The sequence below is a fragment of the Ranitomeya imitator genome, chromosome 8 (assembly GCF_032444005.1).
Source record: "Ranitomeya imitator isolate aRanImi1 chromosome 8, aRanImi1.pri, whole genome shotgun sequence".
NCBI classification, from domain to species: Eukaryota; Metazoa; Chordata; class Amphibia; order Anura; family Dendrobatidae; genus Ranitomeya; species Ranitomeya imitator.
In genome coordinates this window covers 36,516,140-36,537,798 of record NC_091289.1, presented here as the reverse complement: position 1 = coordinate 36,537,798, position 21,659 = coordinate 36,516,140, and the positions used below count along the sequence as shown (strand labels likewise).

Here is a 21,659-nt window from a genome sequence, read left to right as displayed (position 1 = left end):
TTCAATTCTCAGTCCGAGAAATTCTTTAGTTTGAGATTAATTTTTTTTTAAATTATTTTTTTTTTTCAATTGTCGGTAAATTTGTTGACGGTTGGCAATGGTGGTGTTGATGCAGCCTAAAAAGCGTTTAAACAACCGCATGCAGGTAGGCGCGATGTATAGAAGAAAACAGCGTAACATACTTGTACCATTTTTTAGTTGCTGGACCAAAGGATTAAGCAGCTTCCCACTTTTTACTTTGTTTTTGCTGATTCTCCGTCGGCGGCCACTTGGTGGCGCAGCATGAAGGAATCCCACATTTGGGGGGAGAGGTCTCCCCAGCCGCACATAAAGGGCTTCTATCTCTTTCCTCTGCTGCACTTGCAATTCAGAGATTTCTTTCATGTGCCTTATGGGAAAAAAACAAACAAAAAAAAAAACAAAAAAACCCCTTTAAGACACGATAATCAAAGTAACACGTCTCTGTAGAATAGGTGGTCGGTAATTGTAAGGGAGACAGTACAGAGAAGAATTATGGTTTGAAGATTTACAATTGTATTTGTGATCAGGATTTAATTCAGAAAATGACTGCAACGTCACAATTGCGAAATAACGGTGTTTCAAATATCCATCATTTTAAAGATCTCTGCTTGCTGTCAGTGACATAAACACGTATCTCTATCTCCCTGGTGTGAACGCCGCTGTTCTCCCGCATCCGGCGTTGTTGTTCTTTTGCTTCTGCGCCTCTCCATTCACAAGATATGCTCCATTCTTCCCAACATAAAAATCTAGCCTTGCTTTTGGACAAGTGGGAGTGGTCATCACATCTCTGCAGGAGCCTCCTCTATTACCACTCCCAGTTGGTTCAAAAGACTAGATTTTGACAGTAACAGATGGGCACAGGAATAAAAGAAAAACAAACAAACTACGGATTCAGGAGAACAGCGCCATTTTCACCAAGCCAAAAAATTCCAGATTTTTGCCAAGTCAGAGACTCTTTAAACCTATACTGACTAATTCCAACTGATGCAATTGCACCAGTTCTTTTATACCATTTCAGAATACTAGGAATCCTGCTGAACACCCTTTCCGTTTTGCGCTGCATTGCTGAAATATTCACATTTGTTTCTTTTGGAGCGCAATATGTGAAATCTCTGCTTGTGGTACAACTGGGCATTTCTTCAGAGTCGATTCCGACGGCATCCGCTTTCACCCTACCTCACAGAAGCTGCCAATCCCTGCTCGGCAGTGTCTGAAACGGAGACTTCTAGATCAGATGTGATTGACAGCATCTTGGAGGGAGGGGAGAAAGCATCATGCCCCAAAGAAAGCTATGAAAAAATGCTCTGTTGCACTATAAGCAGAGATTTCACATACTGCGCTCCAAAACAAACAAATGTAAACATCGCTACAACGGATTGACACAGAGAAAAAAATGGGAAAAAAAGCGGGAGAATCGCAGGTCATTGAAATACATTTTTTAAGCAACTGATAGGTCCTCTTTATAGGAAAGTATCAAGTTCAACACAAAAGAAAAAGTTACAATTTTTGTGGAAATGTGACTTTAACAAAACTTTTATGCCAGATTTCTGATGTACATGCTTCTCAGTGAGACAGCTGAATGTAGCAGAGTATGCTTTTTTTTACCCAACAGTTAAAGGGGCAGCCCGGTCTTGGTGTACAAGTCTGCAGTCACTCTATGTGACCACAAACTTATAAATCCTCAAAGTGATTGCCTGGCTCGCTGTGCAGATTCTCCGATGTCAGCGCCGAGAGGGGGCGATCATGTGACAGCAAGTATACAATTTGCATACTTCCGGCCACATTCCGACTAGACATGTCCGGTCTCATTCAATTCACTTGCATTGAGCAAGGCCGGACACGTCTAGTTGGAATGTGACCGCAAGTACGGAAAATGTCATACTTCCGGACACATTCCAACTAGACATGTCCAGCCTTGCTCAATTCACTTGCATTGAGCAAGGCCGGACACGTCTAGTTGGAACGCGACTGCAAATTACATACTTCGGGCCACATTCCGATTATATGTGTCCAGCTTCGCTGAATTTGCTTGCACATGTATGCACCGGTACTGGAGAATTCTGTCAGTGTGCAAAGTCACTGCTTACACAGTAATTTTTTACATTTTATACTATTCCTTCCAGGACCTAAAATGTACAAAAAAAAAAAAAAGCACCAAATACGAATCGCACAATATTGATTACACACAAAAGAACTCCACACAACCCATTTATAGCCGCAGAGAGAAATTGACCAATTTACCAAAGGATGACAGAATCATAATGCGAGCGCACAATCCATCATGTGCTCATCTGATATTATTAGTTCCAGGAAAGGAAGCTGGTAAAGGATGGAGCCGGCCGGGTTCGTCATTGGTGTAAATGCGATATGAAAGTCATAACTAAAGTCAGGGGGCCAATGTGATGACTAGATTAATGGCTCACACTTCATTAAGCTAAATTGAGGGGAACTGGGGGAGTATTTGGTACGACATTTATGACCCAGATCAATAGAGTTTGTGATGCCATCAAATGCAACGAGGCACAATATGGAATCCCTCATCCCACCCTGAAAGACAAAACGAAGACCGCAATCAATAAGGAAATGCTACAAAGGCTTCATTTTGTGACACTACTGTCTTAATTCACACAGTACAGGAGTTGCAAGATATTCTCCTTTTTATCTCCAGACAAGATTGTGACGAGCAAGTCTTGGAATGGAGGTGCGCATGCTCGGTCTCATTGTCTATGGGACTGTTGGATATACCGGAGGGCTGTGTTCTGCTTTCCCTAACAGTACCATAATGGAGCAGAGGTTCAGCCCCGTTCTCAGGATCACCGGGGGTCCGGGCGGTAGGACGTCCAGCAAGTTGGATAGGGCATAAATTGCTATTTTAGTAAAAGACATTACATTTTTGGAGCTCAACTTTGGCCCCCGGACAGGTGCAGATATCTGATTTGGTTCTATAGAGGATCCTTGATTCCAGATGAATCATAAATGTCCCCTGTACTTTCAGATGCCGTCTATACAGTAAGTTATCCCCTATATTTGGATAACTTGCCCCGATTGTAATTATCTCACTTGTTTCCAATAAGTCATGACCGTCCCTGATATTATTCCTCAAGATACTATACAGTTATATCCGTATAATGCCATTTTCTACACTTCCTTGCACCATTTTTCACATTTGGTAAAATATTGCTTTGTGTTTATACACGGTCTGATGAAGGGTGTTGATTGACCCGAAACGTTGCTAAAAATGAAATACAATTCATTCACATGTGCTGTTAACAACATTGATCTGGATCAGAAATTATTAATGCAATCACAGAATGCTGTTCAGTCTGTTTCTGGTAATTTCACACAACACTATATCATCTGATAATGAGCCAAGTAGGCAATAAGAAAGTCACTTTGTGTAAAAAGTGTGCATTACCCCTGAAAATCTCTCCAAATTGCTAGTCCAGGGGTGTAACTACAGCAGGTGCAGGGGTAGCAGTTGCACTCTGGAGCCCCAGGGGCCCAAAAGGTTCCTTTGGCCCATATGAGAAACCCAATACTATTAAAGCCCAGTGATAGTTGGGGACCTGGTTGGAGATTTTACGTTGGGACCCACAAGCTTTGAGTTACACCACTGTGTTGGTCACAAGGTGTCTGACTTCCATATATAATAGAGGTATAGCAGAGGTGGGCTGTTATTTCAGGGCGAGCACAGCAGTGCTAATGGTAAGAGCATTGAAAGAAAGGAAGTTCCTGTACCTATGGTGCTGGAAGAACGCTAATGAAGAACGATCCATCAAAAGAAGACAAGTTACAGAGAATAAGAATCAGATAAGTTCCTGGAAACAAACGTATGTGCACCCAAAGTAGTTTTTACAGGTTGGTGTTAAAGGACAGGTACACTTATATTTTAAGGAGATCAGATTCTGAGAATACAGAGGACAACATTGCTGTTTAACCAAAGTCAGCGGATTGCTCAAACTTGTACACAGTGTCTTGTGTCTTCATATACAGGTAACATTATTTCCATGTTGGGGGAATTAGTGATGCAATAACCTCAATATTGATAGCAACTGCAACCCGGCATTAGCCCGGTGACATGGGAGCACTTAGTTACACATATAGTACGCCCTAATATAAATGAGCAGGTAACAATATTGCTCAATATCCCAAGTCAAAAGCCTGTGAGGCTTGTGTAAGAATATGACATGCTGCCCACGTTCCCCTCTTGAAGACGACAAGTTTTAGTGTATTCTGTATAATGTCATGCGCTATTGTGATATGTAATGTGAATTGTGATGTGCGTTGGATACGTTGGCAATATGTGTAGTTTAACTATGGCGACAGTTAATATTTGGGACTAGCCCAGAGTGGGAGGGGAATAGTTATAGGGAAAGTGATCATTTCCTCTCAGAAAGTCCGATAAGTCTTGGAGTGCATAGTGAATAGACCAAAAGGTCCAAGGTGAGCAGTGTCGCAGGGAACAGTTATAGGGAAAGTGATAATTTCCAATCAGAAAGTCCGATAAGTCTTGGAGTGCATAGTGAATGGACCAAAAGGTCCAAGGTGAGCAGTGTCGCAGGGAACAGTTATAGGGAAAGTGATAATTTCCTATCAGAAAGTCCGATAAGTCTTGGAGTGCATAGTGAACGGACCAAAAGGTCCAAGGTGAGAGGTGCTGCAATAATCTGGGGTGACCCCAAGTGAGAGGAGACCGAAGTGAAGGGATAGCAAGATCCAGAACATAAGTGACAAAAACAGTGACCTTCCGGAAATGGGTTCTTTGAGAGGACACCGTGCCACGAGACCCCGAGCCTATAACGCTGAAAGGTAACGGACATGAACAGGACTGGGACGTGGGATGAGTATAATGTCCCGGGCAGGAGATCCGGAGCGTCAGCATTACTGACACCTTAAAGGGATAAGAGGATGCAGAACCAGTAAAGGACGTTTGTTAATCAGGACTGTAGCGTTAAAGCTGGTTGAAGTGTAGTAGGAAAAAACTGTGGACATGGAGAGCTCTGAAGTAAACTACTAAGGAAGGAAACTGTGGAAAATACTTCAGGTTGTAAAGGGAACGTTCATAAGACTTTGTACCCACTATCCCTTGTATATATTCCCTATCAAATCCCAGCTCAGTAAAGTTTATTTTTGGATGGTGGTTCTCCCTTGTGGAACTGCGAACCATCTGGTCCTGGCAAACCAGCAACATCGGTTACATGCGGCCTGCACGGGGGTAGCGCCCTTACAGCACAAGTCCACACACCCAGCCAGGACCCACACTTTTATGTTACGTGCCGGGGAGCATCAGACAAGTACCTCGCCCACGGCTACTGCCCCGCGACACATTTCATTTGCATTAAAAAAAAAATCATATAACTGTTTAGGAAATTTTCGGTAAATCGGAAGTTTCTTAGCCGTGGTCTCCATCAATCACCTAGAGTAGAAGGTGGTTACAAAGATCATCCTCCTCCCTGGAGAACTAAACACGGCCAGCAATTACCTGCACAACCTATTATATTAATGGACGCCATGTAATGCATCATTATCTTCTAGTTTCCCCATGGGCGATTGATATCATTAGGGAATCCTTAACAAAACTTGTTCTTTTCAAATACCAAATGTCTGAATTATAGATGGTTTAAGAAAACTATATAAAAAAAAACCCCAAAAAAACTAGTGCAACATGACACAAAATGAAATGTACTAATAAAGTTAACGCAATGCAATCCTGGTTATTTTAGATTAATTCACTGACAAACAAGGACATTCACATTTTGTAATGGGACATTTAGAAATAAAAGAAACTCAACCCTTTAAATCTTCAAAGCAAAAATACCACTAAAAAGAAAAACTACAAGAAAAAAGCCTCATTCACTGTCATTTAAGCAGAATTCTGAAAATTGTTTGATAATGACTAATGCAGGCGGAAGAGACGCTCTGAGTCATATCCCATTATCCTACATTGTCAAGAACTATGGAACTTTTGCGAAGTGTCTATGTTCTAAAGAAAAAATGAAACTATTACACTGTCAGATTATATAACAGCATTTGCAAGAGAGGAGTTATTCTACTTTTGGGTACCATGGAAAGCTTAGGGTTATAACAAAGGGGATCATTAATTAATACACATGGATAAAAAGAATTTGGCGCAGCAGCTAGGAACAAGGATGGGAAAATGGAGAACTGAAAGACGTAGCAAAGACCAAAAAGTAATAAAACAATGCACATACAACAAAGAATACATGGGGTATGGTCGGACTTGGGGCTCATTCATTCGTCTGTTTTTTGTGGATAGTACAAGCATCTTTTATAGTCTACTAGCTGAAGAGCCCGGCGTTCCCTGCTGAATATCTGTGGTTAGTTACAGTACCTCACTTCTCTTATTTTCCCATCACCCCTCTCATTTAGCACTTCACTTCTCTCATTTTCTCCCTCACATCTCTCATTTTCTCCCTCACACCTCATTTTCTCCCTCACTCCTCTCATTCCCCCCTAACACTTGTCATTTCGACCTCACATCTGTAATTTTCCAATCACTCCACTATTTTCCCTCAGTTCTCTTATTTTGCACTCACACCTTTTAATTTTCACCTCACACCTCATTTTCCCCTCAGTATATACGTTTGTCATCTCCCATATATATAGTATACACCGTATGTCATCTCCTGTATATAGTATATACCTGTATGTCATCTCCCCTGTATATAGTATATACCTGTATGTCATCTCCCCTGTAAATAGTATATACCTGCTGTATGTCATCTCCTCCTGTATATTGTATATACCTATGTGTCATCTCCTCCTGTATATAGTATATACCAGTATGTAATCTCTTCTGTATATAGTATATACCTGTATATCATCTCCCCTGTATATATTATATACCTGCTGTATGTCATCTCCTCCTGTATATACCTATGTGTCATCTCTTTTATATAGTATATACCTGTAGATCATCTCCTCCTGTATATAGTATATACGTGTCATCTCCTCCTGTATATAGTATATACCTGTATGTCATCTCCCCTGTACATAGTATATACCTGTATGTCATCTCCCCTGTAAATAGTATATACCTGCTGTATGTCATCTCCTCCTGTATATACCTGTCATCTCTTTTATATAGTATATACCTGTAGATCATCTCCTCCTGTATATAGTATATACGTGTGTCATCTCCTCCTGTATATAGTATATACCTGTATGTCATCTCCTCCTATATATAGTATATAGCTGTAAGTCATCTCCTCCTGTGTATAGTATATACCTGTATGTCATCTCCTCCTATATATAGTATATACCTGTGTGTCATCTGCTCCTGTATATAGCATATACCCGTGTCATCTGCTCCTGTATATAGTATATACCTGTGTGTCATCTCCTCCTGTATATAGTATGTACCTGTATGTCATCTCCTCCTGTATATAGTATATACCTGTGTGTCATCTCCTCCTGTATATAGTATGTACCTGTATGTCATCTCCTCCTGTATATAGTATATACGTGTGTCATCTCCTCCTGTATAAAGTATATACCTGTGTGTCATCTCCTCCTGTATATAGTATATACCTGTGTGTCATCTCCTCCTGTATATAGTATGTACCTGTATGTCATCTCCTCCTGTATATAGTATATACCTGTGTGTCATCTGCTCCTGTATATAGTATATACCTGTGTGTCATCTCCTCCTGTATATAGTATGTACTTGTATGTCATCTCCTCCTGTATATAGTATATACCTGTGTGTCATCTCCTCCTGTATATAGTATGTACCTGTATGTCATCTCCTCCTGTATATAGTATACAGTACAGACCAAAAGTTTGGACACACCTTCTCATTCAAAGATTTTTCTATATTTTCATGACTATGAAAATTGTACATTCACACTGAAGACATCAAAACTATGAATTAACATATGTGGAATTATATACTTAACAAAAAAGTGTGAAACAACTGAAAATATGTCTTATATTCTAGGTTATTCAAAGTAGCCACCTTTTGCTTTGATTACGGCTTTGCACACTCTTGGCATTCTCTTGATGAGCTCCAAGAGGTAGTCACCGGAAATGGTCTTCCAACAGTTTTGAAGGAGTTCCCAGAGATGCTTAGCACTTGTTGGTCCTTTTGCCATCACTCTGCAGTCCAGCTCACCCCAAACCATCTCAATTGGGTTCAGGTCGGGTGACTGTGGAGGCCAGGTCATCTGGCGTAGCACCCCATCACTCTCCTTCTTGGTCAAATAGCCCTTACACAGCCTGGAGGTGTGTTTGGGATCATTGTCCTGTTGAAAAATAAATGATGGTGCAACTAAACGCAAACCGGATGGAATAGCATGCCGCTGCAAGATGCTGTGGTAGCCATGCTGGTTCAGCACGGTGGGCGGCACGGTGGCTCAGTGGATAGCACTGCAGCCTTGCAGCGCTGGAGTCCTGGGTTCAAACCCCACCAAGGTCAACATCTGCAAAGAGTTTGTATGTTCTCTCTGTGTTTGCGTGGGTTTCCTCCGGGCACTCCGGTTTCCTCCCACATTCCAAAGACATACTGATAGGGAATTTAGATTGTGAGCCCCATCAGGGACAGTGATGATAATGTGTGCAAAAATGTAAAGCGCTGCGGAATATGTTAGCGCTATATAAAAATAAAGATTATTATTATTATTATTATTCAGTATGCCTTCAATTTTGAATAAATCCCCAACAGTGTCATCAGCAAAGCACCCCCACACCATCACACCTCCTCCTCCATGCTTCACGGTGGGAACCAGGCTTGAAGAGTCCATCCGTTCACCTTTTCTGCGTTGCATGGTCGTTGGAACCTAAGATCTCAAATTTGGACTCATCAGACCAAAGCACAGATTTCCACTGGTCTAATGTCCATTTCTTGTGTTTTTTAGCCCAAACAAGTCTCCTCTGCTTGTTGTCTGTCCTTAGCAGTGGTTTCCTAGCAGCTATTTTACCATGAAGGCCTGCTGCACAAAGTCTCCTCTTAACAGTTGTTGTAGAGATGTGTCTGCTGCTAGAACTCTGAGTGGCATTGACCTGGTCTCTAATCTGAGCTGCTGTTAACCTGCGATTTCTGAGGCTGGTGACTCGGATAAACTTATCCTCAGAAGCAGAGGTGACTCGGTCTTTCTTTCCTGGGGCAGTCCTCATGTGAGACAGTTTCTTTGTAGCACTTGATGGTTTTTCAAACTGCACTTGGGGACACTTTCAAAGTTCTCCCAATTTTTCGGACCTTCATTTCTTAAAGTATTGCTGGCCACTCGTTTTTCTTTACTTAGCTGCTTTTTTCTTTCCATAATACAGAGATTCTAACAGTCTATTCAGTAGGACTATCAGCTGTGTATCCACCAGACTTCTGCACAACACAACTGATGGTCCCAACCCCATTCATAAGGCAAGAAATCCCACTTATTAAACCTGACAGGGCACACCTGTGAAGTGAAAACCATTCCCGGTGACTAGCTCTTGAAGCTCATTAAGAGAATGCCAAGAGTGTTCAAAGCAGTCATCAAAGCAAAAGGTGGCTTCTTTGAAGAACCTAGAATATAAGACATATTTTCAGTTGTTTCACACTTTTTTGTTATGTATATAATTCCACATGTGTTAATTCATAGTTTTGATGCCTTCAATGTGAATGTACAATTTTCATAGTCATGAAAATACAGAAAAATCTTTAAAGGGAACCTGTCACCCCAAAAATCGCGGGTGAGGTAAGCCCACCGGCATCAGGGGCTTATCTGCAGCATTCTGTAATGCTGTAGATAAGCTCCCGATGTTACCTGAAAGAGGAGAAAAAGACGTTATATTATACTCACCCAGGGGCGGTCCCGCTGCTGGTCAGGTCGAATGGGCGTCTCTGGTCCGCTGCGGCGCCTCCCATCTTCATTACAAGACGTCCTCTTCTGATCTTCAGCCACGGCTCCGGCGCAGGCGTACTTTGTTCTGCCCTCTTGAGGGCAGAGGATAGTACTGCAGTGCGCAGGCGTCGGAAAGAGGCCCGCCGCCTGCGCACTGCAGTACTTTGTCTGCCCTCAACAGGGCAGAGCAAAGTACGCCTGCGCCGGAGCCGTGGCTGAAGATCAGAAGAGGACGTCTTGTAATGAAGATGGGAGGCGCCGCAGCGGACCAGAGACGCCCATTCGACCTGACCAGCAGCGGGACCGCCCCATGGGTGAGTATAATATAACGTCTTTTTCTCCTCTTTCAGGTAACATCGGGGGCTTATCTACAGCATTACAGAATGCTGCAGATAAGCCCCTGATGCCGGTGGGCTTACCTCACCTGCGATTTTCGGGGTGACAGGTTCCCTTTAAATGAGGTGTTTCCAAACTTTTGGTCTATACTGTATATGTGTGTCATCTCCTCCTGTATATATATATATATATATATATATATATATATATCTATATATATTAGATTGTGGCCCGATTCTAACACCGGGTAATATGCATGTCCCCGTAGTATATGGACAATGATGATTCCAGAATTCGCGGCAGATTGTGCCCGTCGCTGATTGGTCGAGGCAACCTTTATGACATCATCGTCGCCACGGCAACCATTATGACATCTACGTCGATACTGTTCCCGTCGCTGAATCAGAAACGTGAGATGTCTACGTCCTTTATGACATCATCGTCTCTGTGCCCTGGCGGCCTCGACCAATCAGAGACGCGGGATTTCCAGGACAGACAGACAGACGGAAAAACCCTTAGGCAATTATATATATAGATGCGGCCACCCAGTGGGCGTAATGTGAACTGCAGCCTGCTAGCAGGTCACGATTAACCTATTTTACGTTTAATGCTAGGAATTGAAGTCTTTTGGAAGTTTGACGCATCGGGTATTCTAGAATATGCATGTCCCCTTAGTATATGGACAATGATGATTCCAGAATTCGCGGCAGACTGTGCCCGTCGCTGATTGGTCGAGGCAACCTTTATGACATCGTCACCATGGCAACCATAATGACATCTACGTCGATACTGTGCCCGTCGCTGAATCAGAAACGTGAGATGTCTACGTCCTTTATGACACCATGGTCGCTGTGCCCGTTGCTGATTGGTCGAGGCCTGGCGGCCTCGACCAATCAGAGACGCGGGATTTCCAGGACAGACAGACAGAAAGACAGACAGACGGAAAAACCCTTAGGCAATTATATATATATATATAGATACCTGTGTGTCATCTCCTCCTGTATATAGTATATACCTGCGTGTCATCTCCTCCTGTATATAGTATATACCTGTGTGTCATCGGCTCCTGTATATAGTATATTCCTGTGTGTCATCTGCTCCTGTATATAGTATACTAGATTGTGGCCCGATTCTAACGCATCGGGTATTCTAGAATATGCATGTCCCCGTAGTATATGTGCCCGTCGCTGATTGGTCGAGGCAACCTTTATGACATCATCGTCGCCATGGCAACCATTATGACATCTACGTCGATACTGTGCCCATCGCTGAATCAGAAACGTGAGATGTCTACGTCCTTTATGACATCATCGTCGCCATGGCAACCATTATGACATCTACGTCGATACTGTGCCCGTCGCTGAATCAGAGACGCGGGATGTCTACGTCCTTTATGACATCATCGTCGCTGTGCCCGTCGCTGATTGGTCGAGGCCTGGTGGTCTCGACTAATCAGAGACGTGGGATTTCCAGGACAGACAGACAGACAGAAAGAAAGACAGACAGACAGACGGAAAAACCCTTAGACAATTATATATATAGATACCTGTATGTCATCTCCTCCTGTATATAGTCTATATCTGTGTGTCATCTCCTCCTGTATATAGTATATACCTGTGTGTCATCTCTCCTGTATATAGTATATACCTGTGTGTCATCTCTCCTGTATATAGTATATACCTGTATGTCATCTCCTTTATATAGTATATACCTGTGTCATCTCTCCTGTATATAGTATATATCTGTGTGTCATCTCCCCTGTATATAGTATATACCTGTGTGTCATCTCCTCCTGTATTAGACCACATTCACACGTTATTTGCTCAGTATTTTTACCTCAGTATTTGTAAGATAAATTGGCAGCCTGATAAATCCCCAGCCAACAGGAAGCCCTCCCCCTGGCAGTATATATTAGCTCACACATTCACATAATAGACAGGTCATGTGACTGACAGCTGCCGTATTTCCTATATGGTACATTTGTTGCTCTTGTAGTTTGTCTGCTTATTAATCAGATTTTTATTTTTGAAGGATAATACCAGACTTGTGTGTGTTTTAGGGCGAGTTTCGTGTGTCAAGTTGTGTGTGTTGATTTGCATGTGGCGACATGCATGTAGCGACTTTTGTGAGAGGAGTTTTGTGTGGTGACATGCGTGTAGCAACTTTTTGTGTGTCGAGTTTTGCGCGTGGCAAGTTTTATGTGTGGTGCGTTTTGAGTATGTGCAAGTTTTGTGTGAGGCAACTTTTGCATGTGTTGCAACTTTTGTGCTTGTGGCAATTTTTACGCGTGTGCAAGTTCTGCGTGTGGCGAGTTTTCCATGAGGTGAGTTTTGCACGTGTGGCGAGTTTTGCGTGAGCCTACTTTTGCATGTGGCAAATTTTGCGCGTGGCGAGTTTTGAGTGGCAACTTTTGTGTTTCGACTTATGTGGCGAGGTTGGTGTATGTGTGGTGAAATGTGTGCTGAGAGTGGTATATGTGTTCAAGCACGTGGTAGTGTGTGGCGCGTTTTGTGTGTTCATATCCCCGTGTGTGGTGAGTATCCCATGTTGGGGCCCCACCTTAGCAACTGTACGGTATATACTCTTTGGCGCCATTGCTCTCATTCTTTAGGTCCCCCTTGTTCACATCTGGCAGCTGTCAATTTGCATCCAACACTTTTCCTTTCACTTTTTCCCCATTATGTAGATAGGGGCAAAATTGTTTGGTGAATTGGAACACGTGGGGTTAAAATTTCGCCTCACAACATAGCCTATGACGCTCTCGGGGTCCAGTCATGTGACTGTGCAAAATTTTGTGGCTGTAGCTGCAACTGTGCAGATGCCAATCCCGGACATACACCCATATATACACACATATTCAGCCCTATATATTAGATGAGCCTGTTCACGTGTCGGTGTATAGATGTGGACCAAGTGATCCTCACCAAATCACGGACGGAGATCTGTTTGATTTTTATCAGAGTCATGGGTCAAACATCACTAGTCTATGGGTCCGTGAAAAAAATATATAAATAAATTAATAAACTGGATATTACTTGGATGGAAAAGATGGTAAAAGCGTGAGAAACTACAATTTTTATTTTTTTTTTTGCATATGAGAAAAACTGGTGAAATTTCAAGGGTGAAAACTGATTCATTGATCAAATACTGATGAAAATCTGATTCAAAATGCTAATGAAAATTGGGCCGCATTTTTGCATAGAAGAAAAATCACTCACGTCTGAATAAAGCCTTTGGCTGGTTTCCCGTGTTCAGTTTCCACAGTCCATTTAGAGACTGATGAATGGACTGGTCATGTGTCTCCTGACCCAAGCTCAATAGCCCCACATGCATTTATGAGACTGTTGAGTTTGACTCAGGAGGTACATGGCCGGTCCGGTTACTACAGTCTGTACTCGGACCATGAAAGTCAGTTGGGTGAAACCAGAATTACATTGCACTAATTTTTACTATCCAAAGCTGGCAAAGGTACAGCAGATACCACCAGCCTCAACTTAAAGTCCATGATGTTCTCCTATCTGACCACCGATATCAAAGTATTAAGCATGTTGGATTTAAGCATGTCCGACAGCCCTTTGTTGCCAGAAATCTTATTGAAATTAACCATGTACACTTGTCCAACCCAAGTACTGTATGCAGGTTTGTTAGGGAGTCCGAAGCATGTATAGCCATCTAATCTGTATGACCACAGGCTGTCCTACTCCTTAAAACTGCACCATTGTATATTACCGGCACAGGTTTACGCCAAGCAATCCGCCAAAAAAAAAGTCAGGCTCCCGGTTGCCAATCCCGCAAAGTGCCCAGGAGAGAAGTCAGGTAGACTTCTATGTATCTAGAAACTAGTTCCGAAAATAATGCTTTCGAATGAGCAATCCCTACAAATCTCAAGATTGACTCCAAGGAGAAAACCAAAAATGGTACAAAGGAATTCTAGGTCAACTGACTTGAAGGTAAATCGCATTACCTCTACCAATTGTGATACCTACTTTTCTCTGAGATTTTGTAGCTCCTTTTTCATGTCGGCATCTTCAAACTCAGAATCATTATCGCTGCTCATATAGGAAGACTGCGAATTAAAAGACGTTACATTTATTGAAGGGATTTTCATGGCCTGACCATTAGGAGAATCTGGACTTTGCATACTGGCCTTTCGATGCAAAAAAGCAGCAGCTTTCTTCATGAAGTCATTAGTGACCCCTTTGCTTGGGGTTGAGGGGGTATCTTTTGGTTTTGGTGGAGGGATTTCATCCCCTGAATCACTAGACACGTGTCCACAGAATAGAGAGTTTATAGGTGAGGAGGTGTGAGCACGCGGTACTGAGGTCCTGACTGGTTGTGATGGAAGCTGATCCAGATAAACATCTGGTGGCGCAGAAAATCTCATGTAACTTGGAGACGTTATGGTCACGTCGTCTTCTGTACTCATCACGGAAAACCTTCCAATAGTTTTAGACTTGTCAGCATGATGTGATCTCCTTTTGGGAGATTTATCTATGGCACTTTCCTCTTTTGATTTCTGGTCTCCGGAGTCACGTCTTCGTGCTTGACCCTATCAAACGAAACAAAGAAGAGATCAAAGTGGTTTGTTCAAAGTATTTCAGAAATAATGAAAGTCGACACAGAACTCAACAAAAGCTGAGGTTGAAACGTTGTGCTGGCAGCTATCATTACACCCATCATTTCTTCAGTTTAGTGCCCTGTTCTACAGACGAGGTGCTATGCTCAGTCTTGGACGGTGCCTCAATCTTTCACTTGTAAGCGCAGCGCCTTGTTTTTGGAGGATTATAGCATCCAATAAAAAAGGAAATATACATTGAACTTAATAGATACCATCCTAGTCTCTATTGTATGGAAAATCACAGTAAGTGGGAAAGTTGCCAGAATACATTTAGCTGACTGTCTAGCTACAGTTCTAGAAAGGATCAATGGAATCCAAACCTCTAAACAAAATCTAGCGCAGGACACCGTGTACCATCAGTAGATGCTCACTACAGAAGGGGTCTTTAGGCTCTTAGAACACCATGGATGAGCTGTAGAGGAGTCAGGTTATCTAGATTGAGGGAATAACTGAAGAGTGACATGAGTGGATACCAGCAGTTTCCTTAGAGTGGAAACTGTCCCCCCAAAAAAAAAATTATTGGTTGCCGAGTGGCGAGTCTTCATTTGAACAGTCATCCTGTGCTGACAAAGACAGGTGGTAAAAATATCATCGGAATTTTTAACTAATTAACACAATTATATATTTTTTCTTAATTTATTTTCTGTACGAGATTATGAAAATGGACATTTTGCCTTGGCTGCTATTAACCTCATTTAGAGAGGTGCTTTACAGCAGCCCAATGGACCATAGGAAGCAATAAAATGTATGATGGTGTAAGGTTGAATCCAGCTTGAACAGAGTAAAATTCAAAACTTTAATCAAGTTTGTTTAAAAAAAATCATGAGGACATCAGAAAAATGTACCAAAGATCAGCATACAAACACCTACACGTTTCGGTGCATATACCACCCTTAGTCATGGTGAGCAATGATTAAGGGTGCTATACACCCCAAAAATGTGTAAATGTACTATGACCAAAGGTGCTAGATGAACCAGAAATGCGTAGGTGTACCATGACTAAAGGTGCTATATGTACCAGAAACTCGTAAGTGAACCATGACTAAAGGTGCTAGACGTACCAAAAATGCATAGGTGTACCAAGACTAAAGGTGCTATATGTACCAGAAACTCGTAGGTGAACCATGACTAAAGGTGCTAGACGTACCAGAAATGCGCAAGTGTTGTCTTGTATGTTGATCTTTGGTACTTCTTTTTTTATATTCTGATGCCATCATAATCTTTTAAATCCACTTGATTAAAGTTTGGAATTTTAGTCCGTTCAAGCTGGATCCTACTTTCCACCTTCATACGTTTGATGTCCTTGTCAGTGGTTATGTGCCGGGCTCTGGAGGACTCCTTGTTGCATTGGTGAGCTGGCTTCCTTCTTTATGGTTGTCATAGGAAGCAATACACTGGTGCTGACTGTGGCTTCGAAGGGGGATTTTCAATTTTTGTATGAATGCTCTGTGATCTGTGCAGTGGTCATTGTGCAGTGAAGGAGGACGACGAGAGCTGTGACCACCACCTATTGTAAATGGTGGCTCCTTTACCATCTAGATCTACTGTATCTAAGTATTATATATCTAAATATTATTCTGATCTACTAATTTCTCCCCAACTGCAATGTCTCATTAATATAAATCCTTCTACAAGGAGTGACAAAATGACACCTGGCAAAACCTTAATGTCAGCAAAAGGTAACGTGGCCTCCTGAACCATGAACTTGGTGCAGAAAACACAGATGTTCGACCTCACCGCAACGCTTAGCAATCACACAAGGGACGTTTAATTGCAGCTAAGAGAATCTGAGGTTTATTTCCAAAGAATGACGGTTCTTCGAGGAAAACCCCTGAAATTACCAGTTCGTTTATCTAAATGATACCAAATGCAAGTACTGCAGTGATCCTAATGTAGGACGTCGTTTGCTTCGGATGCATTTGGAGAAGACACTTTTTTTTAAATGAAAGTCTGTCATCTGTTTGATTAGAAATGCGTCTCACATTATTATGAGCCGTTATATTATCTGCCTGGATCCAAGCGGTGAAGCTAAATTGCTTTCCAATCCTGTCGTCATGAGGAGCTGAACTACAAACCCATTCAAGGTGGTGTAATCTATTGCAGCACTATGTCCTTCAGCACTGCGCTTTCTGCAAAAATGGATCTCCGAGGAATTCTGCACGATAATGAAAACAATATGTCCTGACCTCATTGCTTTTAGCGTGGGCCTGCGGAATGCAATTTCGAATATCCGATATGACAAAAAAAGGCTTATATTCTGGTATACAAAACTAGAAGCGGTCATTGTCAAGGGCTATATGGACATGGTGAAGCCATTAGAATAAGTGTTTTTTTAGCATGATGTTTTTTATTGCCATTGCTACCATTGCCAGTAATCCATTAGGGCAGCGCAAGGGAAAATTCGCTTCACCACAGAGGATATAAGAAGAATACGAAGAATGTTTATAGTGGTTTGTATAGAAATAGAGCAAAAATCACATCATCTAGGCTGCTGTAAATAGCAAGAATGGTTTGGGGCATTATAATATATTCTCTAACATTTCAATTTATCCCAAACTTTCAGTGTGCCTCCTCTTCATCCATTGTCTATAGGAATGTCAGGGATTGGCAGTCACACAGACAACCAATGGTAGCGGAGGGGCAAGAAGGTATTTTTTTCAGATCATTTGGGGGTTGAGATGGGGGGGTCCTACTGGTCACACTCCCATCAATCATCAAACCTTTACAGAGGATTGCGTAGCCTTAGGATTGGTCATCAATATCTGATCGGTAGGGGTGAGACTCCCGACACCCTAGCCGATCAGCTTTTACCAATGTCTGTATGATGCTCGCTGCCGACTATTGTACATCCGCTACCTATACAAATCAATAGGGGGCAAATGTGCAGGACCTGGCCGCGGCCACTATTCCATCGACAATGTTCAGCTCCACAACTGAGCTATTGTCTCATCCCGCAACACCGAGCATAGCTGATCCGCGGGGGTACCGAGAGTCACATCCCATCTGATCAGATATTGATGATCTATCCTAAGGATAAGCCATTAATGTTTTAGTCGCGGACGACCACTTTAACCAAATTGCAGTGAGGAATTTGATTTCCCATACAATGGCATTTGGCAACAGAAGTTGTGATTACATGACCCTAAATGTTAACAAACCCTTTTAAAAACCAGCACCAGATCCAAAAGGGAAGAAAGTTTCTCTTTCTTGCCTACTGGACATGGCCAATGTTCCAAAAAAATAAAAATGTCACATACAACGCATTGCAACTGTAATTGATCAAATGTGTATGACTGGCAGAAGGCAATGTGGGCTGACCTGGGTCTAATTATTATTTATTTTCATGTGCCTTTGATTCCAGGGTGCTGGACACATGGGAAAGGTGAAAACCATTTCCAGAACAAACATGCAGCTTTTGAAGGTTTCAAAGGTAAGGGAATATCTGGCCAGTTGGGGTAGAGAGTTTCAGAAAATTAGGGATGCACTAGGGAAATCTTGGAGATTGTTGTGTAAGGCGGAGTTAGAGAGAAAAGTGGAGGCCCAGAGATTTAATGTGGGGAACTAGTGGGAGATTAGGTCAGAGATATATGGAGGAGATAGGGTATGAACAGACGCAAGTCATTTTTTTTAGTATTTGGACAGTAGAGTTGAGCGAATTTTTCAAAATTCGACTCCTATTACGATAGGCGGTGAACATTGTTTTTGCAATATTCGCCATACGTCAGTGGGAGTAGAAATTACCAAATATGTTTGGAGCTGATCATCAAACATAAATTCGGCATGAATAGGGTACCAATATGGCACGAATATGGCAAATTCAGATTCGGCAATCGATTCCGTACATATTCGCTCAACTCTACTGGACAGTGAAGGCTTTAGCAGAAAATAGAGGAAGAAGAGGAATGACTGGAAACATGAATTAACCAGGTGTTAGCGTTGACGGTGGATAGGAGGAGGCACAATAATATTAGGGTCAATTTGCATGAACCAAACGGTGGCACTTTTACTGATCAGCTGTCGTTTAAATGCCTGTTTACACAGGCAGACAAAAGAAAACAATACCAGATTGCTCAGTGGACATTGGTGGACATTGGCCACCATAGTTCTCAGTTTACACAGAACGATGTGCCGCCAAGATTGATGATTTTCATACACTGTATATGGCAGTCTCCAGGGATTCAATTACTAGCAAATGTCAGAGAAAAATATCAGGCATGTTTTGTGATATTAGCTGGTGCCACAGGTGGAGAACATTCGGGAAAGATTACAATCTAATGGGTATGACTAGCTTTACAAAAATTACAGACGGCAACTGATTGTGTAGATATTGTAGTTTTCAAAGGTCAAACATAATAAGATCCTAATTCCAATATGACATTATCATTATAATATGTTGTTAAAACAAGGTATATTGAGGGTGTTCATGTTTTTGTCATGTGCTACCACAAAAAAATTAAAATACATGGTTGATGAAGGCTGGAGATCTGAAGACATTGCCGTCAAATAATCACTCAAAGCTTATTTAGGTCTTAACCTAAAACTCTGTCGCCTTCTTGAGTTTTCACAAGATCTCATCGTGATCAGTGAGCATGTCTACCAGATAATGGGCTGTCCACTGGTTATTAAAAGGGTAAGTTCACATTTATACATGCCGTGAAGATTTTTTCCATATCAAATACAATTACTGTAAATCACATTGTACAAATCTGCTCTGGATTGCCCTATTGCAGGAAAATACCCCCTCCCCCCCCCAAAAAAAAAACAGTATACCGGTACTTCCAACAGTTGGCGCTATAGAGTTTAAGTCCTCTTTTTCTCAGAAGAGGCAATTTGCACAGTATACCGGTAGTCATTTTATGTGCCGATGCTCGCCTGGTCAACTGCATCCCAATCTTCACAATAACGTGTCGTCAAATATAACAGTGCTAACTATTTTGTAGCACAAACAAGTCATGCAAATAGGAGACTGACCAGGGGATCGGATTTTGCATCAGATCCTCAGGTAATTTACAGCAAAAGTTGCATCACTTCAATGCAGACTTCTTCCCCACTGAAGTCATTGGAGGAGGAAATCTGCACATCCATGCTGGGATATGGTCTGGATTTTTTGCTTTTCCAAAAACAGCACCACATTTGCTATTGGTCTTCAATATTACAGCTCATCCTCGCTCTAATGCAAAACTACCGTCCCCTTGTAATACTGGAAAAACCTTCAACATATACAAGGAACTGTGAAAATATCGGTCTACAAATGCTATGTATGTATGTACCACACAAAAGATAGAGAAACATTATCAAAGAGCAAGATTTCCATATAAAACTTACCCTCAGATTTGGTAAATCATAACCATCACCACCATTTCCTAGCTGTAGAGCAGAGCGAGTCTTACACAAGCTTACAGCTTCTCCATCCATGTCCTGGTTTAGTGGCTGGGAGTTGATAACTTCTGGAGCATTTTCTATCGTGACGCAGTTCTCCGGTGTTCCAGCAGACATGTTAGCCGGAGTATACTCCTGGTATAGTAAAGTACGGAGTTTCTCGTCTAATGTTTTCATTGTGTTGTCAGCAAACTCTACTCTAGGTGGACCTTCTCCATCAGACTCTATGCCTGACTGCTGAAGATTGGGGTTCACCACCGGCAAAGATAAACCTTGAGCCTGTGCCTGTAAGACAGGTAGCAACCCTTCAGGAATGACATGTAATTGATCAGTTCTTGCCATTCCTTGACCATTCGAACCAGTATCTGACTTTACCTGGACTAAAATAGGAGAACCAGTATCCGATTCATAAAACACCTGCCGCTCTGGCTTAAGATCAAGAACTTTTTCCTGAGGAACTTGCTGAGCATGACCATTGTCACAATTTACATGCTCCGATTGAAGAGTTTCATTTGTGGTCAACAAATTGCAAGTCTGACCAGACGGTAACACGCATGAATTGTGCCCTGGGAGAGGTACCACAGGTGCTACTGGCACCTCTTTTAGCACTAGTCCATCAGAGCCTACAGAGTCAGGCTGTGCTTCTATCACGGGTTGTAAAACAGCAGATGAACCAAGAGTTACAGTATCTCCTTGGAGGAAGGAAAGGGATTCTGGAAGGGTTTGAAGATCAGAGGAGGAGATTGTTGAGGAGGACTGAGTCATGGAAGCAGGCATTCCCGTAGATTGGTCACATGAATCTGTTAAAATGGACTGACCCAAAGCTGGATTCATCTTCTCCTCATTTGCGGTACACTCGTGATGGTTGTTATCTTCAGAGTTCTTTTCATCTGTAAGAAAATTATAAAAGATTACCCAAAAACCTCATCAAACACCAATGCGTTGGGGGTCCACTGTTTTGCCATCCCACCAATCAATGGAACAAAGTGGCTGAAAAAGTACAATCCTATTCCTGTTCACAACTGAGAACCTGTTGTGAGTAGGACTAGGATGTTCAGGTTAAAACCTGAAAAGAGGTAGTTCGGTGTTTAACTGTTAGGGCTCATTCACACATCTGAATTTTCCACATGTGAAAAAAATGGACCTATGATTTTGATTAGACTCATAGTACAAGCCCTTAACAGTTAGATAAACACAGGACAAGCTCGTTTAAGGTTTTAACAATCTAGATGTTTCCATCAGGTGATAGCTATATAAAAAGAAAACTTGCAAACAAAAGGTGGGTATATAAAACAAAATGGTCCTGGATCCAAGTGTTTACACCAGGAAATTGGCGTAAAACAGTTTGAAGAGCCACAAAATTTGCATCTGCACATAACTTGACGTTACGCAAAACTTTTGCAACTTTTGGCGTTTTCACACCAGTCCTAGCCAGCTCTGTCAAAGTAGGCGGAACATGAAAA

At 42.0% G+C, this 21,659-nt stretch overlaps 1 protein-coding gene across 3 annotated transcripts in view; it reads right to left on the bottom strand.

Annotated features, from left to right (window-relative positions):
- WNK2 (WNK lysine deficient protein kinase 2) overlaps nucleotides 1-21,659 on the bottom strand; it is a 171,206-nt gene that overhangs the window by 23,134 nt on the left and 126,413 nt on the right. Inside the window, exons 20-23 of one of the 3 annotated variants that reach the window (XM_069736748.1) lie at nucleotides 20,572-21,086; nucleotides 20,143-20,481; nucleotides 14,186-14,748; nucleotides 183-388 (exon numbers count right to left, since the gene is read on the bottom strand). In XM_069736748.1, coding sequence (XP_069592849.1) covers nucleotides 183-388; nucleotides 14,186-14,748; nucleotides 20,143-20,481; nucleotides 20,572-21,086 — 1,623 coding nt within the window. Of the gene's footprint in view, nucleotides 1-182; nucleotides 389-14,185; nucleotides 14,749-20,142; nucleotides 21,087-21,659 lie in introns of all 3 variants that reach the window. The other 2 variants (XM_069736745.1, XM_069736747.1) reach the window with 2 other exon arrangements.